Source organism: Balaenoptera borealis (genome assembly GCF_965194805.1).
Source record: "Balaenoptera borealis genome assembly, chromosome: 7".
In the NCBI taxonomy this organism is placed as follows: domain Eukaryota; kingdom Metazoa; phylum Chordata; class Mammalia; order Artiodactyla; family Balaenopteridae; genus Balaenoptera; species Balaenoptera borealis.
The window spans coordinates 84,783,033-84,804,167 of record NC_138864.1 but is presented as its reverse complement, the minus strand read 5'-3'; the positions used below and the strand labels follow the sequence as shown (position 1 = coordinate 84,804,167).

The 21,135-nt window shown below is 37.3% G+C and overlaps 1 protein-coding gene across 11 annotated transcripts in view; it reads left to right on the top strand.

Moving 5' to 3' along the window:
* Positions 1–21,135, top strand: part of PDE1C (phosphodiesterase 1C) — a 613,608-nt gene that overhangs the window by 554,768 nt on the left and 37,705 nt on the right. For all 11 annotated transcript variants that reach the window (XM_082399447.1, XM_082399445.1, XM_082399442.1 and 8 more), the window contains 2 exons: positions 4,747–4,977; positions 11,588–11,665. In XM_082399447.1, the coding sequence (XP_082255573.1) occupies positions 4,747–4,977; positions 11,588–11,665 (309 nt within the window). The remainder of the gene's footprint in view (positions 1–4,746; positions 4,978–11,587; positions 11,666–21,135) is intronic.

Genomic DNA, 21,135 nt, shown 5'->3' with positions numbered 1-21,135 from the left:
TTTAGGGTAAATTTCTAGATATGGAATTCCTCTGTCAAAGTAGATGAAAAATTCTAAAGCTCTTGATGTATATTATCAAATTTCTTTCTGGAAAGTTTTTTTTTTAAACCGTGTTCTCTTTCAGTAGAAGTATAGTGAGCGTGCCATTTCCCTATATTTTCCCCCTTTATTTTTCTCATTGGGATGTTTATATTTTTATTACTGATTAATAATAACTTTTTATATATTAAGAATAGTAATTCTTCAGTTGACAAACTGTCTTGCAGTTTCTGCCCTACCTCTGTCCAGTTAGTTAGTTTGTCATATATTATACCTTTTAACTTTGTTTATGTTTTTTAAAAATATATCCTATTTTTATTTTACTACAGATTATCTTCATATTTTTTATTGAATTATGTCTCTATCAATGTAAATATGAAATAGTATATAATGATACTCCTTTGCAAGTGCTGAGAAGTTTATTGAATTTTTAAAAATTTCCTCCATTGTCACTCAGTTTTTATTGAAACAAAAGATTTTCAACCTAGGCGATTGTAAGTAAATAGCTATTTTACAATTAACTTATTCTTTAATATTATTTTAAAAATTTGCATCATGTTTTATATCTAGCTTAACAATTATTTTTATTTAACACTATGATGTACTAGTTTTACTGACATCATTAACATATTTTCCTCATTCTGAGATTTTTTTGTTTTTTGGCCCCGCTGCTCAGCTTGCAGAGTCTTAGTTCCCCAACCAGAGATTGAACCTGCTTCCTCGGCAGTGAAAGTGCAGAGTCCTAACCACTGGACTGCCAGGGAATTCCCTCATTCTGAGTTTTTAATGTTGATTGAATTTTTCTGTCAGCTGAAGCACTTTTTGCTAAAATTTTTAGAAAGGTCCAACGGGAACATCCTCTGAGTCCTGAATTGGCTAGGAGTATCTTTCTGTTGTTCTTGTATATAATCAAAAGTTGACTATTCAAAATTCACATAGTGTCTTGGTTGTCTTTATTAAGTTAGTTTCTCTCCTTTTCTTTCTTTCTCTCTCTGTTTGTAGGTGGTTTAGGTAGGCATTTCAGAGAATTATATTAAGGAATAATTAGCCCAATATCATTTTTAACCAAGAGCCTATAGTATCATTATTCAGAAAGGCAAATTAAATGAAGAAATCAATGTATTTCTTCAAGACTGCACAGACATTCAGTGTGGGATAGAACCAGCTCTCAGGAGGAATGTAATTTATAGATCATGAGGGCTGTGCTCTACCTTAAGTCTTTAGCTCCTTGCTTTTGGCCATTTTCATAATGATCACATCACTACAGATGGTGTGAAATGGAAAGCAGAAGGAAATGAGATTGAACTACAGTGTTTGCTTTCTACTGGTCTAAGAGCCTAGGAGTTCCATGGATGTTAAATCTAAAACCTGAAAAGTTAATTCTTTGTATATATGTCATCTCTGGAACTGTTACCATATACAAATTAATTGTTCTATCACCTACTTTGTCTCATAGTAGGAAAGATTTTATGTATATTAATATTTCACCCTGAAAATATAAGGGGATTGGATTACAGTGGAACAGCTGTTCCTTCTGTCAATTTATTTCCTCTTTTCTTATTTATGTGTCTGCTTGTTTTTGTCTACTTATTTTGAGTAGTAGCACTGGATGCTGATGGCTGATCACACTAATATCAGATATTTCAGAGATACAAAGAAGAGATGGAGTAGAGTAGAGAAGTTGTAGAACATTTCAGAGCCATCCACTGGAACATGATTGCTGCAGAGGAAGGAATCATGTCAGATCTGATTATGATGTCATAAGAGCTACCATTCACTAATTTAAACATTAATTGCCTGCTGTCAACAGTAGTTGAGCCCAAACAGACTTGTTTCTGAAATGTATCCCCCACAGTTTTTTGGGGGGTTTTTTTTGCTAGATTTTCCATAGAAAATTGGTCTGACTCAGTTGTCAAATGAATTTTTCTTGCTCAGATAATATGTTGCGCTCTTGTAGCAAAGCAGAATTTAATACCTTCAGCTTTCATCAGAATTACTTTTAACTTGGGGATATTTTGAATGTTGAAAGTTTGCAGTAGATTCAGTGGGGATTCTGTGAGAGGATTATACATTATTTTACCTGATATCTGAGTATAAATGAATTCTCTTCGCCCTTGGCCCTCTTTCCCTCTCTGTGTAGTAAGTACAGTCATCTTTTTACTTACCTATATTCAAATACAGTCAAATGGCTAATTTTTTTCAGGATAGGACTTTAGGGTGTGTATAGTTCCTGTATTTTATACTGGTCTGGATTGCTGATGATGGAATATGAGTCAGGTTCATTGGCAGATAGGGTGAATCACACCCTCTGTGTACATTTCATTTAGTCAACAAATACTCCATGAACATCTGCTAGGTGCCAGGCGTTATACCAACCACTGGGAATTCAGTGATGGAGATGACATTTGACCTTTGTCCTCGGGGCATTACAGAAGGATAAGAGAAAGTCTGGACGAACATTCTAGGGAGCCTTCTGTGGGCCTGCAGCCTACTGAGAATGCCATCTCCCTATCTTCTGCAAGGGCATTCTTTTACTCTTTAGTTGTACCTTTCTGTAGGAGTCAGAAGACATATTATAGTATATATGCACATAATTATGCAATTTTGTTAAGAAATTTTTCCTTACCTTTTCACTGTAAATTATAAATACATCCTGTTGGGAAGTAGAATATCATGAAATATTGAATGGCAAACATTTAAAGTTTAAATCAGTGCTTATCAATCCTTATTGCGTGTTAGACTCATCTGGAGAGCATTAAAAATATCCTATTCTTGCCTCTCTCCCTCCAGAGTCTGATTTAATTTGTCAGGGGTGAGGCCAGGGTATTGGTTTGAATGGGTGGTTGGATGAATCAATGAAAAGATGAATGAAAACTTCATAATATATTAAGGAGGACATCTGAGCCAGGCAAATGTAAGGGCAGGAAGAGTAAAATGAAGCCAGAGGTCATAGACAGGCACAAAATACGCCATAAAGCCCGGCGAACGTGTGAACCTGGAACCAAATCTGGGCTTTGTGCTCTTTAGCTGCTGAAACAAAGGGAAACGTGATCACATGCATAACCACTCTGGTGCCCATTAGATTAAAATCTCACTTGTCAACTATGAAAGCCAGCTGTTTTCAGGACCAGGGCTAACCAAGGGAAGTAAAGAAGACCCCTGGTAATGAGGTGTGGGACATTTGTAACACATCTAGAGAAAAAAATGCAATAATGCTTTTCATAGTGGAGGTTGGAAGCCCTTTTGAGTGAATTGAATGCTAGACGGTGAGTCGGCAGACCTTAAGGGAGGACTGGTTTCTGTTAGGTGCCTTCCATTGGTCTCTGTAGGTTACTTCCTACAATCCAGCTCCACTTCATTGCCTCCAAGGCTCTGCATGATCTCAACCTTGCATGACCTTGGTCACTTGACCACATCATCTGTCACTAACCCCTTACTAAATTTGCTTTAGCCATACTGGCTAACTCATTGTCCCTGGAACATACCAAGCTCATTCCAGTCTTACGGCCTTACACTTTTTATTTCCTCTGCCTGGAATGCTCTTTTTTCTTGATTATTGCATGGTCAGCAATTCATCATTCAAGATTTGGTCAAATGTCACCTACTTCTCCTCCTTACCTAATGCCACCTCCTTCCTTTATGCTGATCGTGTTCCATCATATTACTCTGCTTTACTTTTTTGTAAAATTCTTTTCACCATCTGAAATTATCCTAGTGATTTGTTTGCTTAATTATGGTATTTTCTACTCCATATGTCTTCTTGCTTGCTGCTGTATTCCCAGTGCCTAAAACAGTACTTGACACTGTAGCTGCTCAATAAATATTAGTTGAATGAATGTATCCATTTTTTTCATGAATCCTTGACCATAGGCAATTACATTATGTTTTTGATTAAACACAGAGCCAGACCCTTTCACAGTCAACCAAATTGGAAATAAGGCCGACATCCTCTCATTAAAGAGGAAGACACAGACCATCATCCCTGGCCAAACTAAAGGCCACCTCTCATCCTGTGGACAGTTTGAAGACCATGTTTTTTTGGGAGGCCTAATTACCCTCCTCCTACTTTTAAATTCACAGACAGTGGCCTGCAACAGTATTATTCTAGTGGTGGTTATTTTCCCTGTATTTTGGTTTTGTAATCAGTTTTTTTATGTTTAAACTCCAGTTCCTAAGCAAATCTACATGAAACTTCAGTTTTTACTGGGCTGTGGGAGAGTTTTGTAATGTCTCTGAGCCTCAATTCCACATTTGTAAAATAGGGTTACAACAATAGTCGCTGCCATATAAGGTTGAGAATGAGAGGAAGTAATCCTTGGAAAGCACTTAGTATAATACCTGGCATAGAGGACACATTCAAGAGAACTTATTGATGGTAATATTAATATTAATAATGCCAATTACAGTATTGGTTTATTAATTATTATTATCCTTATTATTACTTTCTCCCCATCCCCTTCTTCTAAACCCACTGTTTTCAGAAATAACATCACCATGAACAGATTTTATTGGTTTCCTGAATATACATACCAAACTGACTTGAATTAGCCAAAATTATACCTCAAACACACAATAAACACCTTAGGTCATTTTAATGCATTAATTCCCAATGCAAATTCTTGCTTTTGTTCAAAGAGGCAATTCTCCTAATGGCATGACCTCTTTTTATCTTTTCTCCACCTTTCCTGGCTTGTCCTGGGGATGCAGAGGAGAAGGCCAAGAAGGAAGCAGAAGAAAAGGCTCGCCTGGCCGCAGAGGAGAAGCAAAAGGAAATGGAAGCCAAAAGCCAGGCTGAAGAAGGTGCATCTGGTAAAGCCGAGAAAAAGGCATCTGGGGAAGCTAAGAATCAAGTCAACGGAACAGGAACAGACAAAAGTGACAGCCCTCGTGGGCAAAACTCCAAAGCTGAGAAGTCATCAGGAGAAAAGCAACAGAATGGTGAGTAGGATTGCGCTGGTGAAAGGCTCTTTTCAGGGCGCTAATGATGTGATGGATGGACGCTGGCAAAGAACTGCCCCTGTGAGGACAGGTCACAGAGCAGGGCCGCCCTGGCCATCCAGCTGCTGCTGATCATACCTCCCTAGGCTGTGGATCCTATTAGGATCCCATCCAAAGCAGCCAGAAGCTTGCTTAGGCCATGCTCTCTGGGGAGATTTATATCTTTTGGGCCCTTTCCAGCTGGGTAGTTCTGGAGACTCTGGCCAGCGCCTGCCTACCAGCAGGGGAAATCCCTATTAGCAATCCCAGCACATTCCTGAGTGCTTAGCGCAGGAATGGATGAATGGAAAGGCAGTCTTCCGTAGGTACCATCCCCCTGGCAGGGCCGGCACTCATGTCTGCCTAAGGTCTATTTCCAGAGTATTGTGTGTATATCTGTAGGTGAACAAGTGTTTACATTAGGATGACCAGTCGTCCCAGTTAGCCTGGGAATGAGCGGTTTCCTGGGATTCAGGGCTTTCAGTAGTAAAACCAGAAAAGTTCCAGACAGACCAGGATGAGCTGGTCACCGTCGTGTGCATACAGTTGATGATTTCTTATACTTAGTGCAACAAATATTTATTGGTTAACAACTCCATGCCAAGCACTGCTCTTGGCACTGAGAATTTAGAAATGAAAAGGCCACAAGAAGTCCACAATCTCCTAGGGGATATGGACACCCTCAGAATTAATTCTGAGCCGGTAACAGTAGTGGCATGGCAGATAAAATACCCAAGGGCCGTGTGCAGAAAAGAGGAGCTTTGTTGGGTCTGGGGATTGCAAAATGTAGTAAATGTCAAAGAAAGCTTCAAGAAGAGGTGATGTCTAAGCTGCGTTTCAAATGCTGAAATTTGGGGGGACACAGGGACTTCTCAGCCAGAGAGAATACGATGAGCTAATGCATAGGGGCATGGAATTGCTTACCTTGTTTAGGGAAGAGCAGGAAGTTCAGAGTCACTGGAGCGTTCAAGTGCCAGGTTGTGGCATGGTCCTTTGGCAGTCAGACAGACCTGGATTCAAGTCACAGCTGTGCCTCTCACTTCTTGCTGGCCTTGGCCAGGTTACTTAACCTTCCATTGTCTCTGTAAAATGTGCATAATAATAACTGCTCACAGCCTGGGCCACTTGTGAGCTTCCAATAATAATAATGGTAGCAAAAGCAACAATGACAATAAAACAACTAGCATTTATTGATTATACACCAGATGCTGTTTAAAATTCTCTCTTGGGAATTTCCTGGTGGTTCAGTGGTTAGGACTCAGCGCTTCCACTGCAGAGGGCCCGGGTTCGATCCCTGGTTGGGGAACTAAGATCCGGCAAGCCACGTGGAGCAGCCAAAAAATAAATAAAAAATAAAAGACCATCCTTTAAAAAGAATAAAAATAAATAAATAAATAGATAAATAAATTCTCTCTTTACATACACTCTCTCACCTGCCTGGTAGGTCCAGGTGATCTCCTCTGAACCATGGTCTAGCTATTATGCTACACAGCCCAAGTAAATGAGAAATATGTAGAAAGTGTTTAGCATGACACTCTCCAATTATTTTTGCAATTGACATATATAACATGTAGAACAGAAAACAATGTTTTAATACATGTAATAATGATAAGGGCTCATGTCAGGACTTCCCTGGTGGCGCAGTGGTTAAGAATCCGCCTGCCAACGCAGGGGACACGAGTTCGATCCCTGCTCCCGGAAGATCCCACATGCCGTGGAGCAACTACTCCTGTGTGCCGGCAACTACTGAGCCTGCACTCTAGAGCCTGTGAACCACAGTTACTGAGCCCACGTGCCACAACTCCTGAAGCCCTCGTGCCTAGAGCCCGTGCTTCGCAACAAGAGAAGCCACCGCAGTGAGAAGCCCGCGCACCGCAACGAAGAGTAGCCCCCGCTCACTGCAACTAGAGAAAGCCCGCGCACAGCAACGAAGACCCAAAGCAACCAAATGAATAAATTAAATAAATAAATAAAATGAAAAGGTGTTTTTTAAAAAAAAAGCTCATGTCATGTTCCAAGGGCTTTGCCTAAATTCCTTCAGGTAAGCCCCATGAACACCCCAGGAGGCAGGGAAGGCCATCATCCGACTTGCCCAGCCCCTCAGCAGCCAGGTTCTGGAGACAGCTCGTAACCAGTTTGCTTTGTATTCAAGTGCATCATAGGTGAGAAAATATGTTCAATTCAATAAGAATTTCTAATACAGCTGTTGGAGTTTTAGAGAGCAATGCAAAACACCCCTGTCTTCCCCTACTGAGGGTGGAACCAACTGAGAGGGAGATACCAGAATCAGAAAGTGATCACAATGTTAGCTCCACTGCAACTGGAGCTGAACTGGAAAACACAGACTTGATCTGCTGAGCACATGGGCTTCTGCACACATCTGCCCTGAACTGGGCATGGCCCATGGGACACTGGCAGAGCAGGTGGGTTCGGGCCTCGCCCCTCACCCCCCACTCCACACCTAAGCAGGCTGCTTCTGCAGTAACAGAAAAGGTGTGTGTCTCGTGGAAAACGCATCTCAGAGGGGGACTGGGGGCTGGAGAAACGGGTGGCTGGGCTGAGTTGTGCATACTCAACTCTTCCTTCTAGATGAGTCTCTCCTTCCCAGAGGGGGAATATGTAAGGACTGGTGAGAAAGGCAAGATGTGTTTCTTCCCTACTTTTTTTCTGTTAGGGAAGTGGGTTTAAAATGTCTTTCCCTTAATAAAAACAGCCATTATTATGTCAGTAACATTTATGGAATGCTTAGTATGTGCCGGACACTGTATGTGGGATTTTACATACATTAAATCATTTAAAACTCCTAACAACTGTATGAGGTAGATATACTCATTTCCATTTTGCAGATGAGGAAACCGAGACTCAGAAAGGTTAAATCACTTGCTTAAGGCCAAGCAAACATTAAGTATAGATTTCAGGTCAAATAGGAATCTGTGAGTCCAAATTCTGTTTTCCTTAACCAGCATGCCCTTATTTGCGAGGTTCGGTGCTGTTGGTGAGAGTAGGAAATAGGAGGAATATTGAGACCCAGCTACTGTCCACAAGAAGCTTATGATCTATTTATTCCAGGGGTTGACACACTCTTTCTATAAAGGACCAGACAGTAAATTTTATGCTTTGCAGCCATACAGTTTCTTTTGCAACTACTTAGCACTCTTGTTTTAGCACAAAAGCAGCCACAGATAACATGTAAACAAGTGACCATGGCTATGTTGCAATAAAACTTTATTTATGAAAATTTAAATTTTCACATGTCATTAAATATCCTTCTCTTTTTTTCAACCATTTAATAATATTAAAAACTGTTTTCAGGTTGTGGGACCTATATGACCAGGCATTGGGGCCACGTTTGGCTCATGGGCCATAGTTTGCCAACCCCTGGTCTGGTCAGGGAGAGAAACCAAAGAATACAAACATGCTGGTGACAAAGGAGGTTATACATTCTACGAGACAGGTATAAACAAATACCAGAGAGGGCAGAGGTGGCAATCATTGATTTTGAAGATGGTTAGGGGGAGTGCCTGAAAGAAAACAGGAGCCTGAGCCTTCAGCTAGGCTGGATTGACTCACAACTGAATTCATTTCCCAAAGTAAGCAGTAGTCTACCACTTCCCTTAAAAATTAAGTATTAAATGAGAGGTGGGAAAAGAAATCAATTTTGAGCAATAATAATAAAGGCTAATGGTGGTTCGGGACTTGGTTGCAGCAGCCTAATTAAAATGATTTATAACTGCACAGAAAGGCTCTTTTGTTTCCCCCCGTTTATTGAATAGCAGCTCACATCAGCCGTTAGTCCATATTCAACCCATGGGAGATGACCTAATGGATTCTGTTCAAGGAACATCATCAAACAAACATGTGTCCCTTTCCCGGCACCCTTCTTTGTGGTCGCTCAAGATACTTCCAGGATGGAGCTGAAGGATATTGGCTAATTGTGGTTCTAGACGTTTGGTCCTCTACCAGCGATCATGGGAACCCCTAAGCTTTGGTCTCCATCAAGGTACTTTCCCCTTTAGCCTCCCCAGCCCTGACTGAGGAGGAGACAGGCTTCCACAGGCTGCTGGCTGACATCCAGCACATCAGACTGCTCCTGCTGACTTCTGGAAGACATCCTGGCCTTGCGGCAGCTGTGGGTAAAGCTCCAGTCCAGGGCAACCCTGAAACCTTAAAGTATTGTGCATTAGAGGTGCGAAGTCTCATTGAGGAAAGAAAGACCATTTTTCTGTAGGGAATTAGTTTGACTACAAGGCTCAGGATCATCCTTGAGCTCATTTCTGGCATCCTTAAAACAGGGAAAAGCCAGTGTTGGAACCGTTCCACGGGGTTTCCAAAGGAATCCATCTATTTTGGCCATTGGTGGTGGTGGTAATGTGCAATGACCATGTGCTTCACTCAGACTCCTCCTGCTTGCACTGTGGCCAGAGTTGACTCCCCTTCCCTCAAGCTTAAAATTTGTCAAATTCCATGAAAACTACTTATTTTGTAGAATGTAACCTAAAACGGTCTTGAATTATCCTTGGGTAACCATTTCTATATAAATCTATAGGCCAAAGGCATTTAAAAATGGCAACAGTAAATGGAAGTCTGAAATCTAGAACTTAAGCTTCATAGGGAAGTTGCAAAATACAGTACTTGAGAGCTTGGCCTCTAGAATCAGACCTCTCTGTGTATGTTACGGTAAATTATTTTATCTGTGCTTTAGGTTCCAGAGCCATAAAATGGAGATGATTCTGTGAGTTTTTGCTTAAGACTATTTAATATTTAAGCAAAATCACTTTGTGGAAAGATCAGTTGGTCATTTGTCAGATCAATGGCTTAAACCAGATCTAAAGTAGCCAACAGGAGCAGTTTTGCTATAGCAGCAGACACTCTTGCAAAGTTTGGGGCAGAGATGCAGCCTGAGTGTGTGAAACACATTCAGGAGTGTGTGAAACACATTCACACATTCAGATGAGTGTGTGAAACACATTCCACTGCACTCAACACAGCTGGCCTGACCAGCGTGTGACAGAGTGTCCGCAGTGAAGTCAAGGAAAAACTCAAACTTGGAAAACATCCTCAGTCATTTGGTGACTTTGTTATTCAGCAAATTGATCACTTAGTGAATTAATCTTTGATGAATTTGTCTACTTTCAATAATAGTACCTTCATAATGGGGTTGCTATGAGAATTTAATGAAATGATGCATGTGAAGCATTTAGCACACTGCCTGGCACAAAGAAAGTAGAAAAGATAAATGTACCCTTCCTGCCTTGGGCCCTGCTCCCCGCTTCCTGGCTGCAATAATTATTAGGGTCTTTTTGCTTTATTAATGCCAGTAATTGAGTAATAATCTATTCTTGGGTTTATGCAGGCTAAAAAGAAAGCCGCCATCAGTAAGATTTGTAAGAAAAATATCCAAAACTTGAGAATAAATCTGAGAGAAGAAATACCATGTCCTTTCAATGTCACACTGGCATATTGTCAAAAAGACCTGCCCAAGGATTATTTAACTGTCTTAGGCAGGGGTCAGCAAACTTTTTCTGTGTAGGCCCAGATAATAAATATTCCTGGCTTTGCATGTCTCTGTTGCAACTATTCAACTCTACCATTGCAGCAGGAAAGCAACTACAGACGTTATATAAATGAATGGATGTGGTTATGTTCCAGTAAAACTTTATTTCCAAAAATGATAACAAGCCAGGTTGGCCCACGGGCAATAAATTGCTGACCCCTTGTTTTAGAAGAACACAACTATGTTTAACTTTGTCATTTACTATTTGCTCAAGCCTAGGTACTGTGAAGTTATGTACTAACGTGTAGATTTTTGACTACTAGAGGAGATAACCCCAACAGTTATAGTTTTATTGCCCTGTAGGACATAACCAGTTTCATCTCTAACCTAGCAATCTTATTTTAACATATTTCTAAAATACCTAGAAATATCCATTTCCTTAAATGCTCTTGGAACCATCCTTACTGTCTTCCTGGTTCCTTCATAAATGAATTAAATAAATTTTTGACACGTGTTCACTCTACACTGGTGTGCATAGTGTTTTTTAACTTTTACATATTACATTTCAACAAGCTCATTAATTAAAGTACCATTTACAGCTCTGTTTTAGAATAACAGCTGTTATTGAGTGACGTGCCAGATAGCACATTCAGTACCTTGAATGCATTTATCCTTATATTATGTCTATAAAGTAGGTATTATTATCACCATTTTGCAGATAAGGAAAAGCACATAGAAGTTAAATAGTAGCTATTAATTGATATAACTTACAGTAACCCAGGTTTTTCCTCACTCCACAGCCTAATAGTAAAGCTGAACTGCCTTCCTTGGAAAATAAACACCATTGACTTAAGTACAATCCTGTTTAACATGAACTTTCAGTCTTAATTTCCAGATCATAATCCAATTTCCAGGACCTAATCCAGTTTCCTGATATTTACACTCAGACATGTAACCCCTCACGACTAAAATTATGTGGTTTTTTTTTTTCTTTTTTTACCTTCACAGATTTAAAGATATTTATAACTTCCCTGTTAGCTTTATACATGTACTGTTTGTCATGTTTATTACTTTCAGGTGACTTGAAAGATGGTAAAAATAAGACAGACAAGAAGGATCAATCCAATGTCAGAAATGATTCAAAGAAAACAGATGGTAAGAGCATAATTCCCATTATATTTTTCCATAAATTGTGCAATTTAATGCAAGCTTGTTAGATTTACACATAAAGTTGCAATTGTGTGAAATTGCTAATATAGTCTTATACCCTGAAAAAAGCATTCACTATATTTAAAGAGTACTATTATCCCTTTTTCAATAATTTACAAATTATTGTTGTATCTTTTCCCTTCCACCACACTTTCTCCATCACAAATGAGTTCTATACTCTTTCTTTTCCCACTTGCCATTTTTCATTTTAAACTTTATGAAAAGTTGATTCTGGGCTTGCTGATTATAATGGAATGGAATATAAGTCTTTGTGAATTATGCAGCGTAAATGGGAAATGTTCCATGTTTTCAGTTTTCAATTTTTTATACCTTTAATGAGTTATTATTTTTGGAAAAAACAAAAACAGAAATCTGTTCAGTGTTATCAGTATGCTGGGAGGCCCACATACTGGAGAATGTACATAGCTGTAGAATACAGTTTGGTCAGCAAGAGTACGTCTTAAAGGCAAGCTTTGGATGACAATCCCAGACCAGTTAGAATGAACCTACATTATAATGGGCTTCATGAGCACTGCTTTTACTTTCCATAAATAGCATTCCATTCTTTATAAAATCTGAAAGCTCAAATTATATTGCCCTCCAAACTTTGGACCATCAGATTGAGAAAACAACTCTCACCTTTTATATAATCCTCCTGTTTCAATTTTAACATAGGCTTATTCCTAGTTATCCCCCCATACATATAAATGATATTAAACTAAAAATGAAAGTTTTAGGAAGTGGTTTTTGTTAGGGTCTCAGACTCTTTGAACCATACCTCCCTGCAGACATTGTATTAGATACTATGCTATTCTTTGAGTAGTTTGGTTAGTCAGAGAAGAACAAATGCAGGGTAATCAGGTTGAGGAGTAAGAAGAAATTTGAATACAACTCATGCATCTGTTAAAAAGAAAGAATTGCCTTTAGTTTTCCTCTCTAAGCCATTGTGATATGTTCTCTTTACCCATATGCATGAAATCAGTTCTTTCTTTGAAGATCATTCAAATAATTCACCCCAGGTGTCTTATCACATAATATCTGCGGAACACACACATCCAATTTTTTTACCAAATTGTTTATGCAAATGGAAACCACTTGCTTAATACATACCCTCCTTGAATAATTGTGACTAAGACATGAATTACATGGAGATAAAATAGGATTCAGAATGGCAGTCTCTTAGCCAGACTCTGTTATGGGTAAGGTTTGTTCAAGTACCAGACATCATTAGACCCAAGTCAAGGTAACACAAGCCAGAATATGTACAGTAGAGGAGAATGGTGTTAGTTATAAACCCAGCACCTGGACACCTGACCCATCCTATATCCAGTGACTGACCCATCTGAATTCCTACAGCATAAAAGCCCAGAATAAACCAATTCCCAGATCTTTAACATGGGGGCTTGAATCTTGTTGCATGTTTGTATTGTGCTATAAATAACTGTTGTAATGTATTCATGTGAGCATTGTAGGTTAAATTTTTTATTTATTTATTTTTTAATATTTTATTTATTTGTAGGTTAAATTTTATCACCTTCATTACGCCCTTTTATTTTACCTGTGTCCTTTTTAACTGAATTATCACCAGTATTTTAAATAATTAAACTTTTTTTTTTTGGCGGGGAGAAGTAATGAAATAGATATTTTGTTCTATTGTACAAATAAGCATAAAGCTTGATTATTTAATGAACAGGATTCTTGATCCCATAGGGCAGTGAACAGGATGCAGTAAATAAAGAAGGGCCATTTTCTGATATCTATCCTTTTTCCCTCCGTAACTCCAACCTTCCACTGATTCAAATTGGGTCTGGTGTGTCCATATACTTGTAAGTCTGGGCATGAACAACTTTGTATTTTAATTTCATTGATGGGCTAACACGATGTCAGTCATTATCATTGCTTTGGTGTCATCAGGACTTAGATCATTGGGCTTTAGTTACTTGTGTTATCTTAGCCCCAAATCTCATCAGGACTAAAGCTATTTCTTGGTGGCATGAAGTGGAAAAGAATTTGATCAGCTTCATATACCCCTTCTCCATTGGTCATTAAAACTGTCTACTTTAGAAAAATTTTTAAATGATATGCATATCAGTAGATATATTGATTTTTAGAAACTATCTAGTAACAAACAGATGTATTTTGAACATTTCTTTTTAATGGATCTTACTACATCTGATGACCAGAGGGAGTCAATTTAACTATTTTTAATGCTCCTACCCTTAATCCAACCCCTGGGAACCAGCTCTAATTTTTGAAAGGGAGTATCCAAGCACAGTTCAGTGCCCAGTGTGATCAAACCCACTATGTTTTGAAGTTTAATATTGTATGCATTCAGAGAGAAACTCAATGGAAACTAGACTACAGTTGGCTATTCCCAAACTCCAATGAGCTGAGTCACACACAGAGAGAAGGAGCATGTGCTGAAAGGGTAAATTACATCCTGGTAAAATGAACACATTGCAGTTGTACATTATCTCTGTCAGGCTACTAAAGTACTGTTTAGTACCCTGCAGCACTAATTTTCTAACTGACTTCAAAGAATGAATGCTCTTTGAAAATACCTTGTTTCTTAGGGAGAAATGTACTAACATAAAAAGATCTAGGTTTCTGAGCCAAGATTCTCTCAGGGGCTAAGCTTTTACACTGTCATTGGGAGACTTGTGGGGTGCCATATGAATGAATTATTTTCAGTGTGTTTTTAGTCATGTTTGAAACAGCATAGCTATAATTTTTATAGTTGCCCAGAAATATGAATTTGCCCTTAATTTTACTTGACTACATTAACAGAGATATAAGAGATAGCCACTGTTTGTGTCTCTCAAATGATTCTCTATAATTAGGCCCTGCAAGGTTATTTACCAAGTCCCAGGGAGGGAGTTCAGCAGGAATTTTTCCTTTATTGAATGTTCTGGGAATTGGAATGTTTAAAGATGTCGGTTCATGAAATGTAAGTCAGTTGTGAAGAGTGGAAATAGTGGACAAAATACAATCCATGGACATCTGCTTCTGCAAAGAGGGCTACCAAGAATTAGGTTTACCCTTCCACCTGAAACAATTTTTTTAAAAAGACAACATATGTGGAAGAATGGTTTTTCAAGGAATGAAGACATCAAGAAATATTGGGCATCAAGAAATGAAGACAGTGCTCTCTAAGAGACAAGAAACAAATGAAGTAAGCCTGACGATTGCCTCAGCTTACTGCATTAAGAGGGTTTCCAGGCAGACCTGATGGATTCCTTGAGTTGAGGAGTTGACTAAGGATCCAAGGATACCAAGGCAGCTATAATTAATGGGATAAAACACCAGAGAGGATAGAACTGAAGAGAGACAGAACTCTAGAAATCTGAAGAGTATTCATCAGAGTACAAATTGACTCTCAATGAGGAAACCACCTGAGACCAGGAAAGAACCATTCAAGAGGTTTAGAAGGAACAGTCCTGATGTTCACACTTCACACAGAGCAATAAAAGTGCCTATTCCTACTAGCCAGACTAGAATACCTCATAATTTAAAGGGAATTGGAATTTAAAGGGAATTGGGTAGAATATTCATAATTGTCTTGCCTTAGAAGGGGAATAATTAGCTGTAGGCTAAATGTTGCTTTAGGCTCACCTAACAAATCTTAAAATCAAGATATAAGAGGATCAAAGTGTTTCCAAGTAACTGCATCCCAGGATAAAGCGTGTGTGTGTGTGTGTGTGTGTGTGTGTGTGTGTACACACTCCCAGCAAGCTAAAATTCACAATATCTAACATCCAATCAAAAATTACTGGACATGCAAAGAAGGAAGAAAACACTACCAGTAATAAGAGGAAAATAACAACCAATTGAAATCAACCCAGAACTGAAACAGATGTTAGAATTAGCAGACAAGAGCATTAAAGTAGTTCTTACAGTTCTTACAACTGTAGCCCATATGTTTAAGTAGAGACATGAAAGATATAAAAGAGATCAAATGTCTAGAGATGAAAACTACAGTGTCTGATATGAAAAATATACTGGATGGTATTAACTAAATAATATTGTATGGGATTAATGATAAACACCCTGGATATGATTAGACATTTTGGAAGAAAAGAGTAGTGAGAATTAGCAATAGAAACTATCTGAAATGAAGCACAGAAAACAAGAATAGAAATTGTAAAGAGCATCAGTAAGTTGTAAGACACCTTCAAACAGCCTAATGTATGTGTAATTGGAGTTCCTAAAGTAAAGAAGAGAGAAAAGAGGAAAGACTATTTGATGAAGTAATGGCTAAAATTTTGCCAAATGATGAAAACTATTAAGTCCATAGACTTAAGAAGCTCAGTAAAACACAAGCACAAGGAATATAAAGAAAATTACACCAAAAGCATATTATAATCAAATTACTCCAAACCAGTAATGAAGAGAAAAAATTTAAAAACAGCTAGAGAAAAAAAAAGATACATATGGAGATATGAACAAAGATAAGGATAACAGTAGATATCTCATCAGAAACAATGCAAGTGAGAAAACAGTGGAGCAACATCTTTAAAGTGCTAAGGGGAAAAATTCAACCAAGAATTCTATAGCCAACAGCAATATCTTTCAGATATAAAAACTGAAAGAATTCATTACTGGTAGACCTACACTACAAAAAATGTTAAAGAACAGCAGAAGGATAGATATGCCAGACGGAAATATGGATCCACACAAAGAAATGAGGAGCACTAAAAATGGTAACTAGATGGATAAATATACAATATTTTTTCTTATCATTTAAATATCTTGACTATTTAAATAATTGACTATTTGAACAAAATAATAATATATTACTGAGTTTATAGCATATATAAAACTAAAATATATGACAACAATAGCATAAAAGTGAGAAGGGGAGAAATGTAAATATGCTATTGTAAAGTTCTAATATCATACATGAAGTGATATAATATCAATTGAAGGTATTGGGTTGGCCAAAAAGTTTGTTCGGGCTTTTGGCCAACCCAATAGACTGAGATAAATTAAGAGCATGTACTATAAACTCTAAAGCAATTACTAAAATAACAAGATAATGACATATAGCTAATAAGCCAAAAGAGAGAAAATGGAATCATAAGAATAATTAATCCAAAAAAGGTAGAAAAAGAATAAGAAGAGAACAAAGAATAGATGAGACAAATAGGAAACAAATAGCAAGAATATAGACTTAACACTAAGCATATCAGTTATCACATTAAATGTAAATGGTCTAAACAGCCCAAATAAAAGGCAGAAATTTTCAGATTGTAAGACCCAAGTATATTCTGCCTTTATATTAAAAGACACAAAAACCCAAAAATAAAAGGATGGAAATTGGTATGCCAAGCTAACAGTAATCAAAAGAAAGCTTGCATGATTATATTACTATCTGATAAAGTAGATTTCATAGCAAACACTGTCACCAGAGAAAGGAGGTTCATTTCATGATAAAGTCTATTTATCAAGAGGATATAATAATCCTGTACATTTATGTACCAAAATGCATGAAATGAAGTGTAAAAAAATTTTAATACACAATTCTATTTGGAAGCACTGACATCCCTCTCTCAATCATCGATAGGCTAAGTATATATGAAATCAGCAGGAAAAGAAGACTTGAATGACATTATCAACCAACTTGACTTAATTGGCCTTCCCAGAACACCCACAGTATGAGAATACATACTCTTTTCAAGTGCACATAGGACATTTATAAATATAGATTACATTTTGGGATGTAAAACAAGTCCCAATAAATGTAAAATGATTCAAGTCATACAAAGAATGTTCACAGGTCACAATGGAATTACATTGTCATAGGATGTTCATATTGTTTTATTTTCTTTTTAATAGCTATAGAATTTATAGTGATGTTGTCTTTATCATTTTTTATATTGGTGATTTGTGTATTCTCTCTTTTTTTCCTGACCAGTCTGGCTAGAGGTTAATACATTTTATTAATCATTGTCATTAATATTTTCCATTGTTTTTCTGTTTCTATTTCATTGATTCTGATCTGATCTGTATTATTTCCTCTCTTCTGCTTGCTTTTGGGTTTGGTTTGCCTTATTTTTCTAGTTTCTTAAAGTGGAAGTTAATGTCATTGATTTGAGATATTTTTCCTTTTCTAATATAGGCCTTTAATGCTGTATATTTCCCTCTAAATACTATTTTAGTAACATGCCACAAACTCTGATTTGTTGCATTTTTATTCACATTCATTTCAAAATATTTTCTAATTTTTATTTTAATTTCTACATTGATCTAAGGATTATTTAGAAATATATTTTTAGTTTCCAAATATTTGGGGATTTTCCAGAGATAGTTGAAATTTAAGTTCTTTCTAAATTGATCTATAGATTGCATGCAATCCCAATTAAAATCCTAGCAGGCTTTTTGGGTAGAAATTGACATGCTGGTTTTAAAATGTATATGGAAATGCAAATCACTCAGAATAGACAAAGCAACTTGGGAAAAGAAGGAAAAAATTGAAGGACTAAACAGGTAGGCCTGATTTCAAGACTTATAAAGCTATAATAATCAAGGCAGTATAGTATTGGCATCGAGATAGACAAATGGGTCAGTGAAGTAGAACAGAGGGTCTAGAAATAGATCCACATGTATATGGACTTCTTATTTTTGACATTGTCAGATGAAGGAATTCCACATTGACAGTAAATGAAGGGTGGATTATGCTGTAGAAGACTTGTTGACACTAAAATGAATACTTGTGACCAATGTGTGGTTTTGATTGCCAGTTTACTGTGAAATATATCCTTCATGTACACTGGAATGCTCACATCTACTGGCCAGTCAGCGGTTTCTTTCTCCCGAAGGAAAACCTACTTGGGAAGCCAAATCATATCAGAAAGGTGCCTGCTAAGCTGAGAATGTAGAGAGAGTTAGTTGATGAATTGTGACTTCAAGGTAGAATATCCTGAAATGTCTGTCTCTACCATTGGGATGGATCTAACAAGAAAAGTGAATAGGGACCATCTTGTGTACCCTAGATACTGACAGTGCAAGAGGCAGCCCTCCATGGCACCCCTTTTACATCTAGTCTCCTTTTGGATCTCACATTCAGTATCAGATATGTTGATATCTTGGGGTAGATTCTCATTCTTGTTCATTTTCAGTCATCCTTGATGGCATGTCTGGACCTTGATCTTGATGAAACTTCTTTGTTTTTAAGGCAACGGTCCTCAAACTTTTTCTCTCTTATTTTCTTTTCCTAACATATTATCATAAGCTTTGCATACCTCCCAAAATTATGCCCAGATCATGAACTCTGGTGGGTAAAATAGGCCAAAGATGGTGAACAGTTCTGGGAACACTAGCTGGTACCCTGTCCTTTTCTCTCATACCCAAGGCGGTGCTACTATGACAATAACCTTGAGTCCTTTCTAGTTTACTTTAAAAATTAAACCTGTAAGACTGTAGGGCTTAACTGTTTTTAGCAATGATTGATTTGCAACGCACTTCACCGTTGATTATGCCACTGATGTCAACACTACTGTCTTGAGGTAGTTTCTACAAATAGTTAATCCCACCCTTTGGATTTTTTACTTGCTTCCTTCTCAGAGGATAACATTATTTCTTAGTTCTGGGAAGATATCTCACTGTAACCTTCTATGCATTGACAAAAGTAGGTCTATTTCTTTAATGAAGGAATTGCCTTCCACATGAGAATCTAGGATCCTTATGGGTTATTTTTCATGAGTGTACAGGGACCAAACATCTGGAGTGTCCTGGGTCCCAATTAAGATAAGTCATCATAACAACACATGTTCTGATTAATATCCCATTTCCCTTAGCCATTTGTCCATGAAAACTCTTGTGACCCATTTACTTAACATATTTATATGTATCAACACATGGAGCATCAATAGTAAGTACATGCTGTGGTTTAGCAAGAAAGAGGCATGAAATATTTGCTTTTAAAAACATTTTATGCCTTATTTTCTCAAGTAGTGTGATAACCCAAGTGTCTTAACCCTCCACTGCCATGTCCCTGTCAAAGGAAAACAACAAAAAGTTGATAAATGTATGAGAGAAGTGCAGTATTGTTTTTAGATGCCTGTTATTCTATGCATCTAGATAAGATCCCCTAATTAGATTCTAAAAGGTTTTGTTGCTTAAAATTTTTGATTTATATACTTCAGTGCCATTTTCTAATTGATTTTTGAAGCCATGCTGTAGGTTGACCCAACAAGAGTTGTGAATGCAACAATACTGAAACCCAATATAATTTTTTTGGTTGGATTTTGGGGAAAACTATTAACCAATCCATTATACGTGGATTGGAAGTGGTCAAATGGGGTGAACTCAGAAAATCTCTTTGTTCCTTTTTGCTGTGGATGATACACTTGAGAGCATGGAGGTACAGAAGCCGTTGACATCCACATGGTTCTAGCATTGATGAGTCACAGTGAATCAGAACAGTTAGCTCTTTCGGTTACTATCATCCATTTCAAACCAATGTGTTTTTAGTATAGTTTTAGGTTCAGTGAATATCCTTGTGCTTTTTAAGGAGGGTGTATAATACATAGCCTCATGATGGATTATAAAGGAACAAGATGACATGCAACTATTATTATCCTCCTGTAGGTTTTGTGTTATTGAAATTCACATTTGTAGTATCAAACAGCAACTGAAATTGTGTGTGTGTATATACATATATATGTATGTATGTATATTGTGTATATATATATGTATTGTGTGTGTAGATATGTATATATACATATATATAATACAATGTAAGATTGGTGAGTTTAAAATAATTAAATTGTGTTCTACTAAAGAAAACTTCTAGGGTCAATTCATGCTTTTCACATAGCTGTTTAGATTCCAGTCTCTTACCAAATAACTACATAGTAGAAATGTCACATAAAAGTATATTGTGTACTCTTTGTTAAAGGCGAAATTAATATTTTTAAACAACTTTTCCCTTGCAATTATTGGTGTATAAGCTTTCATTGTTTCACTCTATCTTCTAGACATTTTGTTACACTCTTAACGCACCATTGTATTTTTAAAGGAACCTGGTTTGACAGAGAGGATTACAATTTTGGAACTACTGGGGAAATGTGATTTGTCTTTTTTTTCTTAATACTGATGTTCAGGATTAAAAATAACTTTTTAGTATCCATGAAATAAATATTTATCTGTTCTCCCCCTAGAAAAATTGTATTTTGTCAGATTCTTTGCAAGTGATTGGAGAAACACAAGTAACAATACATTTGTCAAAAGAAACTCTATTAACATTATAAAAAAATTCTTTAAAATAACAGCTGCCTTTGAAATATGTGCCAAAACCAGGAGCTAGAGATGTCTCCATTGTTAATGCCATTTTTTTTCTAGTCGCCCACAAGCTAGGAGAGCTGTTAAAAATGCAATGTCAAGCAAGTATTGAAGCTTCTTCTTTGTGTTTATTC